General features: G+C 39.0%; 1 protein-coding gene across 2 annotated transcripts in view; it reads right to left on the bottom strand.

Annotated features, from left to right (window-relative positions):
• UPP2 (uridine phosphorylase 2) overlaps positions 1-5660 on the bottom strand; it is a 37125-nt gene extending 31465 nt beyond the window's left edge. The window contains exons 1-3 of one of the 2 annotated variants that reach the window (XM_065931583.1): positions 5642-5660; positions 5049-5113; positions 334-451 (exon numbers count right to left, since the gene is read on the bottom strand). In XM_065931583.1, coding sequence (XP_065787655.1) covers positions 334-451; positions 5049-5110 — 180 coding nt within the window. In that variant the 5' untranslated portion in view covers positions 5111-5113; positions 5642-5660. Of the gene's footprint in view, positions 1-333; positions 452-5048; positions 5114-5335; positions 5355-5641 lie in introns of those variants that run through there. The other variant, XM_065931582.1, reaches the window with a different exon arrangement.
• Positions 5661-21030: the final 15370 nt, after the last annotated feature.

The following is a 21030-nucleotide window of genomic DNA, read 5'->3' as shown; positions in this document are numbered from 1 at the left end:
ATAAATAAAGATGTTAAACAGTGAACTGAATCATAATGAATTCTGAACACCCAGCAGGATTGTCAATAAAGTCAGATTTATCTCTAAGGGGCCAGAGAAGTCAAATAACAATGTTTGCATTAGATTTAGTTTGGGAACGTGTCTTGTTGAGGTGGAAATGACTGTTTATGACATACACAATCTAAATTGTTTCAGAGAATAAGCATGACTTTGGTTCCTATTAGACCTCTGATATTTCTCTAGCCAAAAGAGTAATGTTTATGTTAGGAAAATAAGGAGAAATATCACCAGAGGAAATTAAATTGTTTTCCCTAAAGTTAGAAATACTTTTACCTTTACATCCCCAAACATTTCTGGTAGGTTGTGTGTTTTTGTTCCTAAATCCAAGTGATAGAGAACATCTTCATCCATAGAGTCCAGGTAAGGATTTTTAACATGAACAAAACTTTTTCTGGGAAAAAAAAAACAAACAAACAGTACAAAGAAGATGTAAAGGAATCTGGAGAGATACCATACAAAAGAGAAATATCATTCTACATCTATGATAACCACAAGCCCAAATATTGGACACAAACCTTCATTTAGGATTAATTGATTTGTAAGGAAGAAATACAGTATAATGAATAAAAATGACAAAGATTTACTGTGCATTTACTGTGTGCCAGGCATAGCATTAGGCATGAAAATTCCACAATGTCATGAAAACTGCATATAATAAATATATTACCTCATTTAATCCCATAATCATTCTATTAGGTAACAAACACTAATAATTCAATTTGTAAGAAGCCAAAGCTTACAAAAGTTGAGAAACTTGTGCAAGATTATATAACCAGGAAATTGCAGAACCATCATTTCTGCACAGGCAGGCTTTTGCTCCCATGGCTATCCTTCCATACGCTCTGCTGAGGGAATATCATCACTGCTGTCTTTTCATCTCTGCATATTTCTTTGTCTCTTCAACTTTCCATGGGGTTTTGTGTATGTCTGTATCTGAGTGTATGTGTACATGTAATCTGTGAGTCCAATAGTATCTCTCAGCCCCATAGACCAGTGTTTCTCAAAGTTCAACAAGCATAAGAATCACTGGACACTTTATGGCTTCTCTTCTAGAGATTTTGATTCAGCAGGTTGGGGGTGTATGTGTGTGTCAGATTTTGCCTTTTAAACAAGCTGCTCATTGGTGTGGTGTTGCTGGCCCAAGGATCACACTCAGAGTAGCACTGCCATTGAATACACCACCTCCTCACCACGCCAGTGGCCACTATCCCAGCTTAGACCTCCATCACAGCAGTGCAACCTGAACCACCAGTTTTTCATCCCTCTCTTGGTAAAGTAATACGAGACATGGAAGTCAAGACAGTGAATTGACTGCTATTATAGAAATCACCTTAATTCAAACATTTATATTTATGAAGCACATCATCTATATAGCCTTGGTTATTTCAATAATAATTATATATTGCTTTAATTAGTAGTGATAAAAAATTATGTACCCTACACCACAGTGGATCCAGCCATCTTTACCAAGAACCATCTGGGACTTTTCTGTTCTATAGACCTCCCATTTCCCTCCAAATACCTCAAAACACCTTAACAAAAACCTTGTATCTTTCTATATCTCTGATGATCCTCAACCTGATTGTACATTAAAATCACCAAGGGGCTTTGTAGGAAACACTGGTGCTCAGGCCCCAATTAATTTAAACTCTGATTATGTTTCAAATCTTCTGGGATGATCTGATGTGAAGCCAAAGTTAAGGACCCTTGCTCTAGGCCTTTGTTCCTGAAACAGCCTTCTGCTACCCTTTCATTTTTTAATTATTGGAATCCTATTCGCTTTTTTTTTAAGATATGGTTTCAGATATATATAGATTTTTTATTGGAGTAAAATTGTCTTGAGTAATAAAAATTTAAAACATAAACAAATGGGACCTAATTGAACTTAAAATCTTCATCACAGCAAAGGAAACCATAAACAATATGAAAAGATAGCCCTCAGAATGAGAGAAAATATTTGCAAGTGAAACAACTGATTAAAAGATTAATCTCCAAAATATACAAACATCTCATACAGCTCAATATCAAAACAACAAACTCATTCAAAAAGAGGCAGAGACCTACATAGACATTTCTCCAAAGAAGACATACAGATGACCAAGAGACACATGAAAAGATGCTGAAAGTGAAAGTCTCTCAGTCGTGTCCAACTCTTGCGCCGCAGAAATTCTCCAGGCCAGAATACTGGAGTGGGTAGCCTTTCCCTTCTCCAGGGGATCTTTCCAACCCAGGGATCAAACCCAGGTCTCCTGCATTGTAGGCATATTCTTGACCAGCTGAACCACCAGGAAAGCCCAAGAATACTGGAATGGGTAACCTATCCCTTATCCAGGGGATCTTCCCAACCCAGGAATCGAACCAGGATCTCTTGCATTGCAGGTGGATTCTTTACCAACTGAGCTATCAGGGAAGCCCTCACTAGGTATTAGAGAAATGCAGATCAAAGCTACAATGAGGTACCATCTCACACCAGTTAGAATGGTCACCATCTAAAAAGTCTATGAACAATAAGTCTACAAACAATAAAGAGGGTATGGAGAAAAGGAAACCCTCCTACTCATTCTTCAAGGTCAAATTCAAATACCATATCCTCTGTGAAGGCTTTTCAAAGCATCTTTCCTCTCTGGTCAGTATGAATTCCTTCCCACTGTGCTCCTAAAGCATTTATTTTAGCATTTCACATGTTAATATTTTTGCCTCCCCAGAAAGATATGAATTCCCTCATGCAAGCTCTCTCATATATCTTTTTTTTAAGCTTTTTATTTTCTGTTCGAGTGTAGCCAATTAATTAATGGCAACCCACTCCAGTACGTTTGCCTGGAGAATTCCATGGACTGAGGAGCCTGGTGGGCTACAGTCCATTGGGTCTCAAAGGGTTGGACACAATGAGCACACACGCATAGCCAATTAACAGTGTTTTAGTTTCAGGTGAACTGCGTAGGGACTCAGCTGTATATATACATCTTTTTTTTTAATTCCTAAATCTTTAAAAATTCTACTTGCTGAATTAAATTTAACTGTTCAGGAAGTAGAACAGAAATACTATTAATTTCCAAGATGTTTAGGATAACAGATTCTTAGTGAATCAGAGTAGATTTCAAAAATAAAATATTCCATGGCATTAGTACACTTTCAGAATAAGCTTCAAAGCAAAAGGATATCTCCTTTCTTCTCTTGATAAAGGGCAAGAGGACATTTACCCACTGTCCCTTGCTAGACAAAGTGGTCAATGAACCAGCAGGGTCAGCAGCATTCACCTGGGCAACTTGTTAGAAATGCAAAATCTCACTCCCTACCCTAGAGCTAATGAAGTCTACATTTCAACTAACTGTTTTGTGATTCTCATGCACATTAAAGTTTGAGAAACACCCCCAGCCACTTTCTCTTCCAGTTTCTACTATGCTTCCTGTCTTACTCTGCCAAAACAGCTTCACTATCTGGATATTTTCCTTCTGGATTTCCAATTGAATGAGTGAATCATTACTCTGTAAAAGAGTTCATCTACTCCAGTGAGTCAAACTCTATTTCAGAATCATACATGGTGCTTTAAAAAGTAGTGATACCTGGACCCAGCTCCTTGAAAATCTGATTTAGTTGATCAAGGAGATCTGGGACTTTGTATTTTTAAAATCACCGATCTACTCCACCTCTCCTATCTTCAAGAAGAAATTCTCAAACTGGCATAACCATTAATTATATTCTTTCAAGTTAATAATAATACTCCTCTTAATTCATTCTTTAGTTTTCCTTGATGTCCCATTGTCTAATGATCCCTTGGACTAGAAATTGGGGCAGGGAGATGTCTGTAAAAGATTTTTATTACATTGGGTTCATCAAGAAGCATTTCTAAGATGATCGTGCTTACAAATGACCAAATAAAGTATTAATTTGGGGTATCATACCAAATTCAATCCCATATGAATCAGACAATTGCTTCAGTTTTTCCAAGATATATAATTTTTATTAAATAGACTTGCATTTACTGTCTTCTCCTCTACCTTGTTTTGCTTTTTTTTTTTTTTTTTTTTGCTAAAACATAAGCCAGAGATGAGGTTGGAAATAAAGTCTTTTAGCACACTATGACAAGCTACATGGCATGGTCAGTATTAATTATTGTTAACCAAAGTAAAGTACTGACTGAGAAGTCTTTCCATTTTACTATTGCCTCCATCTTCATAATTTTTCCTTTTCTTTCTCCTTGGCTTCCCTGAAGAAATGAACATAGTGGAAGGCTACTTCTGTTTGGGATGTGTAAGTGTAGCATTTTCTAAAATGCTGACTTGATGGAGGCTTTAAGCAGACATTTTACACAACTCTCAGCAAATCAGAGGGAACTTGCAAAAATTCCTTAAGCTTCATGAAGATTAATGCTCTATTATGTTCTGTGAACCTGGGGCAAGAATTGGAGCTAAATTTGCAGACAGCTTCAACAGATTTATGTCTACCTCTGAGATGAATAACCTACATGGTATTTTAAAAGTGAATTCTATGTAAAGTCCATCACAAAGCATATGAAATCACTTTGTAATATGCTGCAACACAGTTAAATCTGCCTTAGATACCAGGAGGTCCCTTTAATTATATCTCAGATACAGCACATAGTCTTGGAATTAAAGACTGAACTCCACACTGAATTTCAGGCTAAACTGTGAATTTATTCATTCAGGCAGTTTGGTTCAGCTTTTCCATGTTTTTTTGTGACTTGTTTTGCCCCCACTTTCTTTTTTCTTTAATTGAGATGTAACTGACATATTGCCCCACTTTCTTAAAGATGAGCTAAACTCTCCCAAGAACTGAGGAAAGAAAATGTCATTGAGAAGAAAATTGGCATTGTTTTTGCTTTGTATTCTGAATTGTGTTCCACCTATGTGATCTCTAAACCTAAGAAACGTACATAACTGTAGAGATCCATCTTCTGAACATTTAATATAAAGTCCAAAGAACCTCCATCTTGTCAAAGTCAATAGAAAAAAGTCAAAATTACTCACCCAACATATGTATTCCTGTCAGATCTCAAGGATGTATTGGAAGCAGGTAAAATCGAAGCCATACTCTGTAATATGAAGACAGTCACTCTTAAGTTGTTAACAGAAAATAAAAGTATTGTAATTTGCTGTTCAATTACAGATCAAATCACGGTAGAATGATGTTAGAATGCCACTCTCCCTTTAAGCTTGTTTTCTTCTGAAACTGCTAATGGAACGTTCCCCTTAGCTTTCTAAACTCCCTTATCAATTCAAAAATATTCCCCCTGACATAGCCTTTTATACCATACCCCAGCTCTCAGGGCAACATTTCCCCAAGAAGATAGGCCCCCTTTGAAGGTGTGGCATCCTGTCTCTTTAATAGGATAGGTTGGTTGATTTGTTAACTGTTGACCAGTGCACCCTCTCCTTACATTTGGCCTTTGTCCAGCATGGGTCTGGGGTAGCACACAGACTTATTTACTTTAAGACAACTGTATATAGTTTCAAGTCCTCCATTGATTTCCATAACAAATCCACCAGGTTGTCTCAAAATGTATCCGGTACGTGTGAAAACTTTCAGTTCCCAAACATTTCGTTTTCTTGCCCCATCCTACCTCTCATCAACTTGTTTTCATTCTTTGTGATCACAAGTGAGAAAAACACACAAACTCAGGACCTCAGTACACCCCTTCATTTGAACTTTGCCCGTTCAAATTCACACAGAAGGTCTGATAATTAAACAAAACCTGTTTCCAGGTACTTTTTATTTAGCTAAACCCAAGGCTGCCTGTGAAATCCAATGAAGCAGCTGTCAGAAATCAACCCAGGTAGAATAACAAAATACAGACTAATATTTTCAGAAAACAGGGTATTTCTGTCAAGAAATCCATGAATTCACCATGTTTGCTGTTGTTTATCACTTTATACTTCTACAGACAGAAAATCTAAAAGACGTTAGAGGAACTTCATCATCCTGTTTCACCTTTGGCTCAGCCCCAGTGGCAATTAGGTGTGGTTCTATGCTGGTGAGAGCATCAAGAATATTAGTCTCATGACTTTCAAGCAAACTGGAGCTTCAAATGTCCATAAATACCCAAACAGCACCAAATCAAGGCATTCCAAAATGTGCATGGATTTCTCTGTAAGGATGTGCATAACAGCGGAGAATCAAATGCCCATATCTTTTTTAAAAATTTTTTGGAGTACAGTTGATTTACAATGTTGTGTTTGGTTCTGGTGTACAGCAAAGTGAATCAGTTATACATATATCCACTTTTATTTTGATTCTTTTCACATACAAGTCATTACAGAGTATTGAGTAGAGTTCCACGTGCTATACAACATGTCCTTGTTAGGTATCAAATGCCCGTGTCTTAATTGGAGACTGCATGTTAGAAGATATGCCTCTTCCTGGTGACAGTCCTTGTGGGAAACTCCTCAAATTCCATACTGGCTCCTTTGATCCATCTTAGCTAGCAAAGTTTACTGATTGAAAAGGAAAGTCTGTAAATAGGGAACCAATGTAGCAGCCTAAGTCCTGTCATTGTCATTTGTCACTTTGGGTATCCAAAAATCCCCAAGGAAACTGAAGGTAATGAAAACTTTGAAGCAAAATAAGCCTGCACATGTATGTTGCTTGTAATTGGAACAGTAGTTCCTGTTTATAATTTATAATAACACATATGTCTCTGACCTCATGACCTACCTCAAAGTGATCTGCTTGCTGCTCTTTCCCAATGCCCCCTGACAGTGTTGAGATTCAGCATGCCCACTTCCCACTGCTGGGACCTTTCCACTTATGTTTAGTATTCTGTGTTCCTCTCAATTTACTGTTGAGTATAATAAGGAGGAACCCCGCACCCTCCACCCACCGTTGCCAATTCCAGTGTGGCATTTACCTCTGGTTCTGACAGGTGAAAACATTCACTAATTAGAAAAATGCTATATAATTAATCACTCCAGTGAATTAATTAGGCCAGTTGACATGTTGGTTTCCAGTCCAAATTCTGTCAGTCATTGATCTTTTTTCAAAATTATAGTTGATTTATAATGTTGTATTAGTTCTCGGTGTACAGTAAAGTGATTGTTATACACAAACACACATGTATATATGCTTTTTACATTCTTTTGATTTATAGATTATTCTAAAATATTGAAAATATTTTTCTGTGCTATACATTAGGACTTTGCTGTTTATCTATTTCATATATGGTACTTTGTATCTGCTAATCCAAAACTCCTAATTTATCCCTTCCCTAATTTATCCTTTCCTTTGTGGCAGCCATAAGTTTGTTTTCTATGCCTGTCAGCTAATGATTTCATCACTTCCTGTGCCAGGTAATGCCAGCAAAGATTTATGGGCCCCATATAACAACTCTCCAGGACATTACACAAGGGGTCATCATCTGGGTGGAATGCAGAACAGTCTTGTACAGTCTGTGAAAGTGGAGTACTAATTCATGTCTTCTGAGTTGTCTTATTTTCCCTAGTTTTCAATCTTCTTAAGACTCAAGCCCTTCTTATGATAGATTGGTCCTCGATAATTTTTAAAAACTGTCTGTATTGCAAAAGGCCAGTCATCTAAACAAGAACAGGAAAAGTTTTTGTTTTTAGAAAGCACACACAATGCCAACTCACACTATCACTGGGTGTTTTGTGAGCAGAGGCCACGTGCCAGGAAGAGTCCATGACTCAGCACAGCTTTGAGATTAGCAGGGGCTGCATCAGCTCCACCAAGTCCGTTCTCCACAGTGCCTGGCCTGGGACAAAGCATTTCACTTCCAACTGTCTTCCTGCACAGTGCCAGCAACCTCCTATTCTCAGTCTGATAAAAATTTTCTCTGCTTTAACCTTGCCCCCAAACCTCTAATGCTGGAGAAAAGAAACCAGAGCCCTGCTGTGTAACTGGGTAGCATTCGTGTCTCTCCCTAGTTGATATACTTTCTGCTGAATCTGTGCTATTTACTCATGTAGACTTAGGATTATGCATTCAGGCTAAGTCACTTCAGTCATGTCTGACTCTTTGCGACCCTATGAACTGTAGCCCGCCAGGCTCCTCTGTCCATGGGATTCTCCAGGCGAGAATACTGGAGTGGATTGCGATGCCCTCCTCCAGGGATCTTCCTGACTCAGAGATGGAACCCACGTCTCTCTTGTCTCCTACATTGTCAGGCAGCTTCTTTGCCGCTAGTGCCACCTACCCACCCTCTAAAACTGTGCTCCTATCATGCTGGGGAGGGACATAATTAGAAATTTGGAATTCCCAGAACCTTGCTGTAAGGGCTGGGCATCTACCTAGTGCCAGACACCGTGCCAATTCTGAGAATACAAAAAGGGTGAAATGGATGGTGTCTTTCCTAAAGGAATTTATACTCTAGTGGAGAAGAGAGATGAGTGGTAAATATGACAAGTGCTATGAAAAGAGAGGCCTTGAACCCAAGATGGAAGAAGTGGGAGCTTCTGGGAGGATGTGATACGTGGGTTGAGTCTTGAAGAAAGATGTAATCCAAAAAAAATAGTGCTGAGGGTGGAAGTGGGTAAATATGAGAAGTCTGTGCTCCTGGCCCAGGGAACAGTGTGTGAAATGCATAGAGATGACAGAAAAAGCATCACATTGAGAGAACCATCAGTAGCGCTATGTGGTTTTACTATTTGCACCAGAATATCTCAGACAGGGCTTTGGGTGACTTTCTCTTTTTGAGATTCTGGTATTTTAAAAAATAAGGAAAAGCCAAAAACAAACTTACGCTAATTGCAGTGTATTTTAAATGTTGACATTTAGTGAACTGGCATCTTAACTCTTTTAATAAACAATAGTCAAATTGCGCTAGTGACAAGATATTGCAGGATTATTAAAACAATTCTTAATTCATCACACAATGTAAGTTTAATGAAATGCAGTTTAAAGTTACAGTATATTCTTCTGTTTCTTTCTGGGTAATCAGTGAGTTATGAGTATACATATATAAAGTCTAATTGTAGACCGAAGGCCCCCCCAGGGCCCACCGGGCTAAGCCTGCCTCCCAGAAGCCATGCTGAGTGCCTTGTTCCTTCCTCCCAGACAATCCGTTCTGCGCTGGCCCTGAATCTCTGCTGCATAAAGTACCGCTGAAGGTCATATCCATTCACCTGAAACTTCAGCAGGCACCTCTACCCAAGAAACACTCACACACACACACACAGACAACAGCACCAAACTCTCAGCTTGGGGAGACAGGGTGAGAAGCACAGCTAAGTCCCCACACCCACCCCCTCCTTTTTTCCCACTTTTGTGCAGGTCTCCCAGGGTATCCCTACTTCCTGCCATGCCAGAACCCCCACCCCGCAACTCCATCATTTGGCCCACTATCGATGACTTGAGAGTTCAAAAAATGTCTTGTTATCCATTTGGATGCTAATGCTTGCTGTATTTTTTCTTTTACTCATTCAGCAAATATTTACTGAGCATACACTATGCTCCAAGAAGTCTAGGAGGTGCTGGCAATACAGATGTGACTAGCACGGTTTTTGCTTTTCTGATTTCTTCCGCAAACATATTGGCATTCCATGAATAGAGAAGATGCAACATATCACCCATCTCACACTATCTTTCTATAGATTGTAACACATATGTTAAGTGTACCTGCATCATTTTATTCTTAAAACTTACTTAATTTTTGACTCTTCCCTTAAGTGTTTATTTTACAATATATAGGCTTTAATTGCCTCAAGTCTTTTTTAGAAGAAAGGAGATATCTAAAAATACCCAATTGTTTCCTTTGTTGTATAGATGTTCTGTAGCTTAATATTTTTACACAGAAGAAAATGTACCTTGGTATCTATTAGCCACCCAGTCTTTCTCACAGTACCCACTGTCCTAGAAGCTGGGGCAGAGGGTGGTGGCTTTAAACTTGCCAGCCAGTTGCAGCTTCATGTCTTTGGTTAAATGGTCTCATTCAGATGACCTGCTCTGATTGATACGCATACTCAGTCTCTCTAATCTCCTGCCTCTGCCCGCTTCTTCTACCTGAAATGACACCTACCGAATAGAGTATGTGGGGAGAATTTTTACTTGATTTTTTGGCAGTAAGGGAAAGGAGGGCCTCTGGAGCCATGTGCTCAGTTCCTTGCCATTTGGCAGGTGGCAGGCCAGGTGTCGTCCACTGTGTTGCTCTGAGGAATCTGTGACTATTTGGGTTGGTCTATGTGTCCCTGAATGAGGCTACTGAGATGAAGCTAATTCCATCTAGCACTAGTGGAACATCACGCACCCATCTCTGAAGTCTGTGGCCTCTATGCCAGCCTCAAAGCCCTGTTCCATTGTATCCTTCAGTCTCCTGGCTTCTGACAACATCCAAGAACCTCTGCATTCTTCATGAGAACACTCAGGAAGTTTTGAGACCCTACCTGCCAGACCTAGGCTTGGGGAGCCACTAGTCTTGTCTCTGGCTGTTTCTCCTGACTCTTCTGTCTCTACCGTGGCTGCTAATTCACTCACCCCATGTTGGAAATGGGCCCAGGTTGAATACGGAACTTCTTCTAGAGACGTCCTACATCCTCCTATCAGGTCATCCTTGCATCTTCCCCTGGGTGACATCAAAAGATGCAGGTCTCTTGCTCCAATGTTCTCAGGCTGACCTATGCCTAATTAGATATTTAATAGTACTCTCATCCTTGAATTTTATCTGCAAGAGTGAATGGGAACCAAGGACCCTTGTCTGGTCTCCTTACCCCATTTCTCCTGCCTTCTCATTCTCATAACCAGAAAATAAGGTCCCCTTCATACCGTTTCTCCCTGTCTGATGTGAAATGCCCTTATGTACTAAATCCTCCCTGGCTTCTAGCAATCTCCAATCAAGTTCAGCAGACCTAGCTTTTAGTATGCTAATATAGATATAAACATTTTTAAATTTATTTTTTTGTTTTATATATATACACACACACACACACACACACACACACACACACACACACACACACACACACACACACACACACACACACACACTGATAGCTCAGTTGGTAAAGAATCCACCTGCAATGCAGGAGACCCCAGTTAGATTTCTGGGTCAAGAAGATCCACTGGAGAAGGGATATGTCCGATATTCTTGGGCTTCCCTTTTGGCTCAGCTGGTAAAGAATCTGCCTGGGTGGGATGGGGAAGGAGATGGGAGAGAGATTGAAAAGGGAGGGGATATATGTATACCCATGGCTCATTCTTGTCGAGGTTTAAGAGAAAACAACAAAATTCTGTAAAGCAGTTATCCTTCAATTTCAAAATAAATTTAAAAGATAAAATAAAAAAGAAAGAAAAGGAATCTGCCTGCAATGTGGTAGACCTGGGTTTGATCCCTAGTTTGGGAAGATCCCCTGGAGAAGGAAAAGGCTACCCACTCCAGTATTCTGGCCTGGAGAATTCCATAAACTGTATAGTCCATGGGGTCACAAGAGTCAGACACTAATGAGCGACTTTCACTTTCGTTTTCACACACACATACATCTTTGGGCTTCCTATGTGGCTCTAGCAGCAAAAAACCCACCTGCCAATGCAGGAGACATAAAAGATATGGGTTCAGTCCCTGGGTTGGGAAAATCCCCTGAAGAAGGAAATGGCAACCCACTTCAGTATTCTTGCCTGGAGAATCCCATGGACACAGGAGCCTGATGGGCTACAGTCCATGGGGTTGCAAAGAGTCAGATATGACTGAAAGCGACTTAGCACTAGCATACATACATCTACAAATTTTTTAAATTCTTTCCCCATATAGATCATTATAGAGTATTGAGAAGAGTTCCTTGTGCTATGCAGTAGGTCTTTATTAGTTATCTATAACTAATATATATATAATATATATTTTATATATATATAGATAGATAGTTTTATATATAATAGAATGTTAATGTCCATCTCAATCTCCCAATTTTTCCTTCCCCCATCTTTCCCCCCAAAACATAAACATTTTTCAAATCATTTTTTTCACATTGCCTGACTAGGGACTCAGAATTTCTATTCAAATAATCAGAATTCCCTACTCCATAGGTAAACAACAAGATCCTACTGTATTGCACAGGGAACTATATTCAATATCTTGTAATAAACTATAATAGGAAATAATCTGATAAAGAATAGATAGTAGAATTCTCTACTCGAATCCCCATCCTCCCAGCAGATGGGTGAGAATATGGACTATGAAAATGGTCATGTACAAAGAAAGGGAAAAAAGAGTTTAGTAATATGTCTCAAAAGTGCTGTCTCCATTAGCATTATAAGTAATATAATAAGTAGCATTATAAGTAATAATATAGCAATATTATAAGTAATAATTATAAGTAATGACTTCCTAGCCCAAATGCCAGGAACACCACAGGGGTTGTATTGTTCTTTGGAGTGCTTGTCCCGCCGTGAGTCTGTTAAAATGCTATACTATTCTAGGCAGGGCCACACAGAGGGGGAGCAGATGAAGAAGACTTCGCCATGAGCAGGGCCACTGGAAGGGCTCTCTAGTGGAAGCTGAACCATGCTGAGACCACGGGGAGGATGACAGCATAGAACTGCAGCTGCCTGTCTCAGTCCCAGGAGATGCTAGAGTTACTGTGGTTCAGTTTTTGTTCAGTCATTGTGTATGAGATTACAAATACAAAACAGTGACAGATTTTCCGGGACTCACAGAGCACTGACATCTGGAATCTTTATAAAGTTAAATTTCTCTTGAGGAAAATGATTTCTCTTGATTTACAGAATTTCATTGATCTGCTTTTCCTTCCAGAATTGTATTTTCTAATATTTAAAGTATATATAGCCACAAATTTTTCTTTGGACAAAGATTGAAAATAATAAATAAAAGAACACAGTTCAAGCTGTATAGACATTTAATTTTAGGACTTTTTTGGGGGGTGGGGAAGACTTGACGATTGTCAGCCGTCCTTGATAGGTACTGTTTCTTAGTCTGTTCAGGGTGCTACAGCAAAATACTACAGACTGACTGGGTTAAAAAACAAACATTTATTTCTCATAATTCTGGAGGCTGGGAATTCCAAGGTCAGGGCACCTGCAGATCCAGTGTCTGGTAAGAGACTGCTTCCTGGTATAGACTACATCATCTCCCTGTATCCTTGCATAGTAGAAAAGGAGCAAGGAGCTCTCTGAGGTCACTTTTACAAGAGCACTGAACCCATTCGTGAGGGCTCCACCCTTGTGAACTAATTATTCCTAATATCATCATCTTGGAGTTTAAGCTTTCAACATGTGAATCTGGGGGGACACAATTAGTCCATGACAGTCTGTCTTGAGGTGACTACCCATGGGAGGCATTACATATTACTCAGCAAGTGACTATCAAGTACCAACTATATTTATTCACGCCTGGCATTGCTTAAAAGACATACAAGAATGGTACTTATTCTCAGACTTATTCTCCTGGCAACCTGCAAATGGAAAGGACTTAACTTACAACTTCCCTGGTTGCTTTCTTGGCCTTTCTTACTGGAAATACAACTCCCACAGTGTAATAAAGCTTAAACATCCTATTCCCCAGCGACTGATCTTAACACCAACACCAATGCCTCAGTGAATTAACAGCCACTCTGCGAAGTCAGCAAAGGTCAGAAGTACCTCAAGTGGCTTGATCAACAGTGACCCTTAAGACTGAAACCACTTGACTGCTGAATATGCTTGACTTCAATTTTTCAAATGTTTCTGTTCCTAATGATGTTAGAGAAAAGGAAATGTAAGACACAGAATACCAAGCAAAAATTCAAGAAAATCTCTTTCATTGGAAATAAAGCATGATATTTTTAATCAGTAGCAGACAAGAATAAAATGAAAATGCTTTTCTCTAAGTTCAAAATAATCACTCTCAACTCAGAATGGAAATCTGAAGGACAAGGAAAATTAATGGAAAGAAGAATGTTGGTAACAATTGTGATTAATTCAGCATTATGACAGGGCAGACTCTGTACTATCTCACTCAGTCCTCACAACAAGCCTCTGAAATAAGTCTTATTATTTCCCCAATTTTCAGATGAGGAAATTGAAGCAAAGAGAGGTTAAATGAGGTACTTGAGATCCTACAATGAGTAATCCAAGACTGGAATTCACACCTAGGTCTGTCCAACTACAAAGTGGTGAGAAATGGTCTCCCACATTGCAGGCAGATTCTTTACCGTCTGAGCCTCCAGGGAAACCCTTTTAAATGTTAGTATCCCTTATTGAAGACAATAATCCATGGAGAATGGTATCAACTAGAGAAGGAAATTTGTCATGTGTCTTAAAGGTGACACAAGATTGGGATGTGAGGAGTATCTCTCTGCAACATCTTACCCTGGTCGGAAGGGTTGTCGATTTCGTGCATTTATGGGAGCAGAGGGTGTAACCAAGCCATAGCAAGTGTGTGCTCTGTGACTACCGTTAAGATGGTAGCTCAGTCCTAATGCTGATTTTAAAAATCACCTCATTGACAAAATTTAAATTGACCTTTAAAATGTGCCCCAAATACACTTTACAGTTTAACTCATCTCAGGCTTACTACTTCCCATGATTTTACCCCAAAAGCTAGGTCCAGTTCAACACCCTGCTTGCAGAGAGTTGTGTCTGCTCCTGAGCTGTCCCTGCAAAGGGAATTAAAAAAGCACAGTGCTGTGAGGCTTCTAGTCATTCCAATCACTTTGAGCCTTGGAGATTAAAGCCCATGTTCGTTCTCAGCACCAGATGAAAGTGGTAACATGAAGAATATTGGGAAATCAGACTCACAGACTCACAGTTGGAAGAAAGCTCTGAGTTTGACAAACCTCACACTGAAATGAGATGGGGGCTATTTTCCTTGGAAAGCAAGGAAGGTTCAGTTATAACTTTTCACAAAAAAACCAAGGTTATTACTGCTATGGCCCAAGAGGGCTCAGGTGGGAAAATAATGCTAATACTTTGTGGAGGTGGTGAATTCCAGGTCCAGAAAGTCATGAAATGTCAAAGCTGACTGATTATAATTTGAATTTAGCTGAGGGACAGAGAACAGCGTGTTTATGGTGCTCTCCTAACACTACCAAGTGCAATACATTGGGTTAAACATTAATTTTTTGCCTAAGAAGTAGGAAATCTAGAGTACATAATCGTGATTACAGTTAAATTTCTGTTAATGCCTCACCTTAGGAATGTCATGACTTTCCAAAAATGTGATTCCTTTGAACACTTCTCCTTGGCTTTGAATTTCATTCTCTGCTGTGATGATTGCTGGTGTTTCTCTGAGTATTTTATGTTAGCCAGAATTCTTTAAATTTTTAATTATGAAATTTTTCAAACATATAGAAATGTGCAGCTATAACAAATGACTATGAAGTTGCCACAAATTTTACACACAAATTTTACAGTTACCAATATTTTGCCATATTTAATACAGATTTTTTTTTTTAAAAAAAGAGTCTATTAAAGCCCTCTTCACCTTCTTTATCCTTAGGTAACTTTTGCTTTCTCCCCAGAGGTAACCACCACCCTGAAGTTGGTGGATGTCCTTCTAGGCACATTTTATAGCTTCTACTTATAAGTATGTTTTTATTTGCCCACATGGCATTGACAGGTTTAAGGTATATACATATAATCTGCTCATGTAGTTGTAATATACTTATAAGTACATACTTTAAGGTATATATGTGTATGTTACACACACACACATGCACACACACACACGTATGTGACACAGAGAGACAGCATAATACTATATATAATCTTTACTGCTTGCTTTTTATAGATTGCCTCTACCTTACAGTTTTTGATTGCTTCCAGTTTTTCCCTGTTAACATCTTTATGTATATGTCCTTCTGTATGCACATGAGAGTTTCTCTAACATCTGGATATATGTTTGTATGTAATCTATTTTACTAGGTATTATTACACTGCCTTACAAAGTACCAAGTTACACTTGTGTCAACAGTGTGTAAGATAACCTATTTTCTTATATTCTTGGCAACAAACCTGCTGTTATTAGCGGTTTATTTCTTTTCACAATGTGATGGAATTGTGAAAGTTGTATCTTTGTTTCATTTTACATTTCCCTGACTATTAGTAAGGCCAAGCATTTTTTAGTTTAATACATTTACAGTGTGATTACATTTTTGCTGCCTTATTTTGTGTTTCTAATTATACATATAGAGACAGAGATAGCACTTCTTTTCACTTACTGGCTTCTATAGAATGATTAGGTTCTCTGTAGACTCCACTTTCCTCTGTTGATTCTGAAGTTATATATTCTGTTTCTGTCCTTCTAATAGTTATCCTTATATTTTAACAAGCATACTTGACTTAACAAAATTTACAGTTAATTAATACCTCAACTCTTCTCCTAGTAACACAAGAAACTTGGAATTCTTTAACTGTAGTTACTCCTTCACATTTTCCTTGTGAATTAGCTTAATCTACTCTGTTGTCAAGCCTCCCTCAGCCATAGTCATTATTTTGGTTATTGTGGTATCTTCAGTTAATAAAAATTTAAATTATCCACATCTGCCCTGTCTATCCACATCTGCACTGTCTATAATTACTGTTGCTTCTTTGATCTTATTCCTTCCTTCTGGATTTATTTTTTTGTCTTTCTAAAGCACATTATGTAATAGTTGTTTAGCATAGCCTTTTATTTTGCCCTCATTTTGTAGTGACTTTTTTGTATCGTATAGAATTCCATATTGATGGTTATTTTCCCTCAATCCCCGTAGGGTATTAGTTTGTTGTCTTATGGTATCTATTGTTGTTGATGAAAATATGCTTTCATTTACTGGTTGTATTTTGGAGAAGGAACTGGCAACCTACTCCAGTACTCTTGCCTGGAAAATCCCATGGACGGAGGAGCCTGGTAGGCTACAGTCCATGGGGTCGCGAAGAGTCAGACATGAATGAGCGACTTCACTTTCACACATTGGAGAAGGGAATGGCAACCCACTCCAGTGTTCTTGCCTGGAGAATCCCAGGGACAGGGGAGCCTGGTGGGCTGCCGTCTGTGGGGTCACACAGGGTCGGACACGACTGACGTGACTTAGCAGCAGCAGCAACTGGTTGTATTTTAGTTAGTAATCTGTCTATTCTTCCTGTGGCTTTGAAATTTTCACTTCACATTCTCAAGTTTTACTAAAGCGCATTTAGGTATGACTTAAAAAAAAATAAAGTTCTTCTCGGCCCATGATGCTTTCAAATTATGAGAAAATAGGTCTGTTATAAACTCAGGAAAACTCTCACTATTTCTTCCTTAAATGTACTGTCTTCTCTGGCACTCTTATTAGATATATGACAGGCCATCTCAGTCTGTACTCCTAATGTCTTAACTTTTTCATGTATCCTATCTCTTTGCTTCTCTGCTTGCTATAAATTGAGAGTTTTTTTCAGGTTGTCCTTTTTCACTCATTCTCTATTCAGATGTGTTTAACAAGCTCGTTCACTCATCTGCAATCTATTGCAGTAATGTCCTCAATTCTTCACGTATCCCTGAAATATCCTATTCCACATGACTGTGCAATGCAATGCTCTCATCATGAGTGAGACGCCCTGCCCTGACCTTGACTCAGGGCTTGGTCGAGTCATGGTTTTGATCAAGAAAATGAAGCAGGAGTGACAATGTGTCAGTTATTATGCCCTAGCTCTATCATTGTCATAAGAACATACCCAGTAGTCTACTGCAGGAAGAGAAACATGTAAAACGGAGCCCAGTCACCCGTGTCACCCCAACTGAGGCCAGCTTATAGCAGCCACAAGCCAGCTGACCCCTCATAAGTGAGCAATCCCAGCCAAGGGCAACAATGCCACCTAGCAGCCCCAGCTGACTCCAGGCACATAAGGAATAAACGCTTGTTGTATACTTCTCAGCTTCCTTGGTGGGTCAGAAGGTAAAGAATCCACCTGCAATGCAGGAGACCCAGTTTTGATCTCTGGGTCGGGAAGATCCACTGGAGAAGGGAATGGCTACCCACTCCGGTATTCTTGCCTGGAGAAGTTCATGGACAGAGGAGCCTGGTGGGCTCCATGGGGTCACATAGAGTTGGACACAACTGAGCAACTAATACTTTTAGACTTTCATACCTCTTGAGTCCAAGGCAACATACTATGGCAGTAGATAACTGATATACCACCCACTAAGACTTTTTTTCTGATGAATATTTTTTTCATTTGTAGATATTCTAATTGTTACTTTTTCAAACTTGCCTATTCTTTGTAAATTGTTTCCTATTGTTTCTATGTATTTCTACTCCATCATTTTTCCACTTAATCATTTTAAATAGCACCATTTTATAACTTCCTTCAAACTGTTAAATTATGTCAAGTTCTTACAGTGCCCATTTTTCTGTTTGTTGTGTCCACTGATTTCTCTCCTAAGGGACTGTTCCCTCTTTTATCTATAATTTTCATTTTTGACTCCATATTGTTTTTTCTATGTGTGTACAGTTCCCTGGTAGCTCAGTCAGTAAAGAACCTGCCTGCTGTGCAGGAGACCCGGGTTTGACCCCTGGATTGGGAAGATCCTTTGAAGAAGGAAACAGCAAACCACTCCAGTAACCTCTCCTGGAAAATCCCATGGACCGAGGAGCCTAGTGGGCTACAGTCCATGGGGTCATAAAGAGTTAGGCATGACTGAACAACTAACATTTTCACTTTTCACAGTATAGATGGATTCAGGAAAATGTCCCAAGGCGGTGGTGTTGTATTTGCTTCTGCCAGGAGCTCCAGGGGGTATCCTCAGGACCAGATTTACATTAAATTCCTGTCTTGATTTCAGCACCACATGGCTAGCATAAATTGTGTCTACGACCACATATCATGTTTTGTTTCAGTTTCTCACTAGAAACTTTTTCTAATCACATCTGCTGTCAGAGACAAGCTTCTTTTGCATTTTAAGACTGGTCATCTGAATATTTAATCCTCTTTCACTGAAGGTACAGAATTTCCAAAGTCCCAGCTTGATGTAGGCATTTCAGGCCCAAGTTCCACCTCCTGAGGACCAGGACCATGTCTGTGTGTCCTGTAAATCCAGCAACTTGGTGTGAGGGTCTGCTCCAAGGCTGATCCTCACTGGGCTATAATGCCATCAGCTTGTAAGCTGACATTCTTTATTTCTTGTTTTTTTAACTTTAAAAAAATTTTAATGTTTTTACAATGCTGTGTGAATTACTACTGTACAGCAAAGTGACTCAGTTATACACACACACACACACACACACACACACACATATAAAACATATACATATATATATATTCCTTTTCATATTCTTTTCTATTATGGTTTATCAGAGGATAATGAATATAGTTCCTATGCTATACAGTAGGAGCTTGTTGTTTTTCCATTATATGTATATTAATACCAATTTGTAACTGCTAATTCCAAACTCTCAGTCCAACCTTCTCCTACCCCTCTCCCCTTGGCAAATACCAATCTATTCTCTATGTCCCTGATTCTCTGTCTGTACCATATCATATGGTACTTGTCTTTCTCTATCTGACTTACTTCACTTAGTATAACAATCTCTAGTTGCATCCTTGTTGCTGTAAATGGCATGATTCTATTCTTTTTGTTGCTCAGTAATATTCCATTTATATATGTACCACATCTTCTTTATCCATTCACCTGTCAATGGACATTTATGTTGTTTCCATGACTTGGCTCCACTCCAGTACTCTGCCTGGAAAATCCCATGGACGGAGGAGCCTGGTGGGCTGCAGTCCATGGGGTCACTAAGTGTCGGTCACGACTGAGCGACTTTACTTTCACTTTTCACTTTCATGCACTGGAGAAGGAAATGGCAACCCACTCCAGTGTTCTTGCCTGGAGAATCCTAGGGATGGGAGCCTGGTGGGCTGCCGACTATGGGGTCGCACAGAGTCAGACACGACTGAAGCAACTTAGCAGCAGCAGCATGTCTTGGCTATAGTGAATAGTGTTGCTATGAATGTAGAGGGGCATATATGTTTTTGAATTAAACTTTTCTCTGGATATATGCCCAGGAACAGGATTGCTGGATCATATGGTAATTATATTTTTAGTTTTTCTGAGGAAACTCTATACTGTTTTCCACAGTGGCTGAACCAACTTATACTCCCACCAACAGTGTAGGAGGGTTCCCTTTTATCCATACCCTCTCCAGCAGTTTTTATTTGTAGACTTTTTAATGATGGCCATTCTGACCGGTGTGAGGTGATCCTCACTGTTGTTTTGATTTGCATTTCTCTAATAATTAGTGATGTTGAGCATCTTTTCATGTGCCTATTGGCCGCCAGTATTTCATTTTGAAGAAATGCCTCTTTGACTCTTCTGCCCATTTTTCCACTTGGGTTGTGTTTTTGTTGTTGTTGTCAAGTTATATGCACTGGTTGTATATTTTAGAAATTTAAGCCCTCATTGGTTGCATAATTTGCAAATATTTTCTCCCATTCTATAGGTTATCTTTTCATTTTGTTTATGGTTTCCTTTGCTTTGGAAAAGTCTGTAAGTTTCATTAGGTCCCATTTGCTTATTTTCAATTTTTTTTTTATATTATCTTGGGAGACTAACCTAAGAAAATATTGGTGTGATTTATGGCATTCTTCGTTTCTGAAATTTAAGATTAGCTTCATTCCTTAAAGTTCACCCAGTGTTGACTTTTGCACAATACTTCCTTTTGTTTACTTTAGGAAAGATATCTAGTTCACTCAGGTTTTCCATGTTGCCTGCACATGCACATGCTTTGTTTAGTAAATACAGATAATTGGCCATAAAAATTAAACAGAGATTTTTTTTTAAAAAACTGACCCAGCACTTGGGCAAAAGAAAAACATGGTTTGTTACAAAGAATATGGATCAGGACAAAAGCTTTTGGTGTTTTTTAATAGCCGATGTCTTGCTGTTGTTTAATTTTTGTTGGAATATAGTTGATGTACAATGTCATGTTGGTTTCAGGTATATAGCACAATGAATCAGCTATACGCATACACATATCCACTCTTTTTAAAATTCTTTTCCCGTGTGGGTCATTACAGAGTAATGAGCAGAGTTCCCTGGGCTGTACAGTCCTCAAATCT

Source organism: Muntiacus reevesi, chromosome 3 (assembly GCF_963930625.1).
Source record: "Muntiacus reevesi chromosome 3, mMunRee1.1, whole genome shotgun sequence".
NCBI classification, from domain to species: domain Eukaryota; kingdom Metazoa; phylum Chordata; class Mammalia; order Artiodactyla; family Cervidae; genus Muntiacus; species Muntiacus reevesi.
This window is presented reverse-complemented; position numbering and strand designations above follow the sequence as displayed.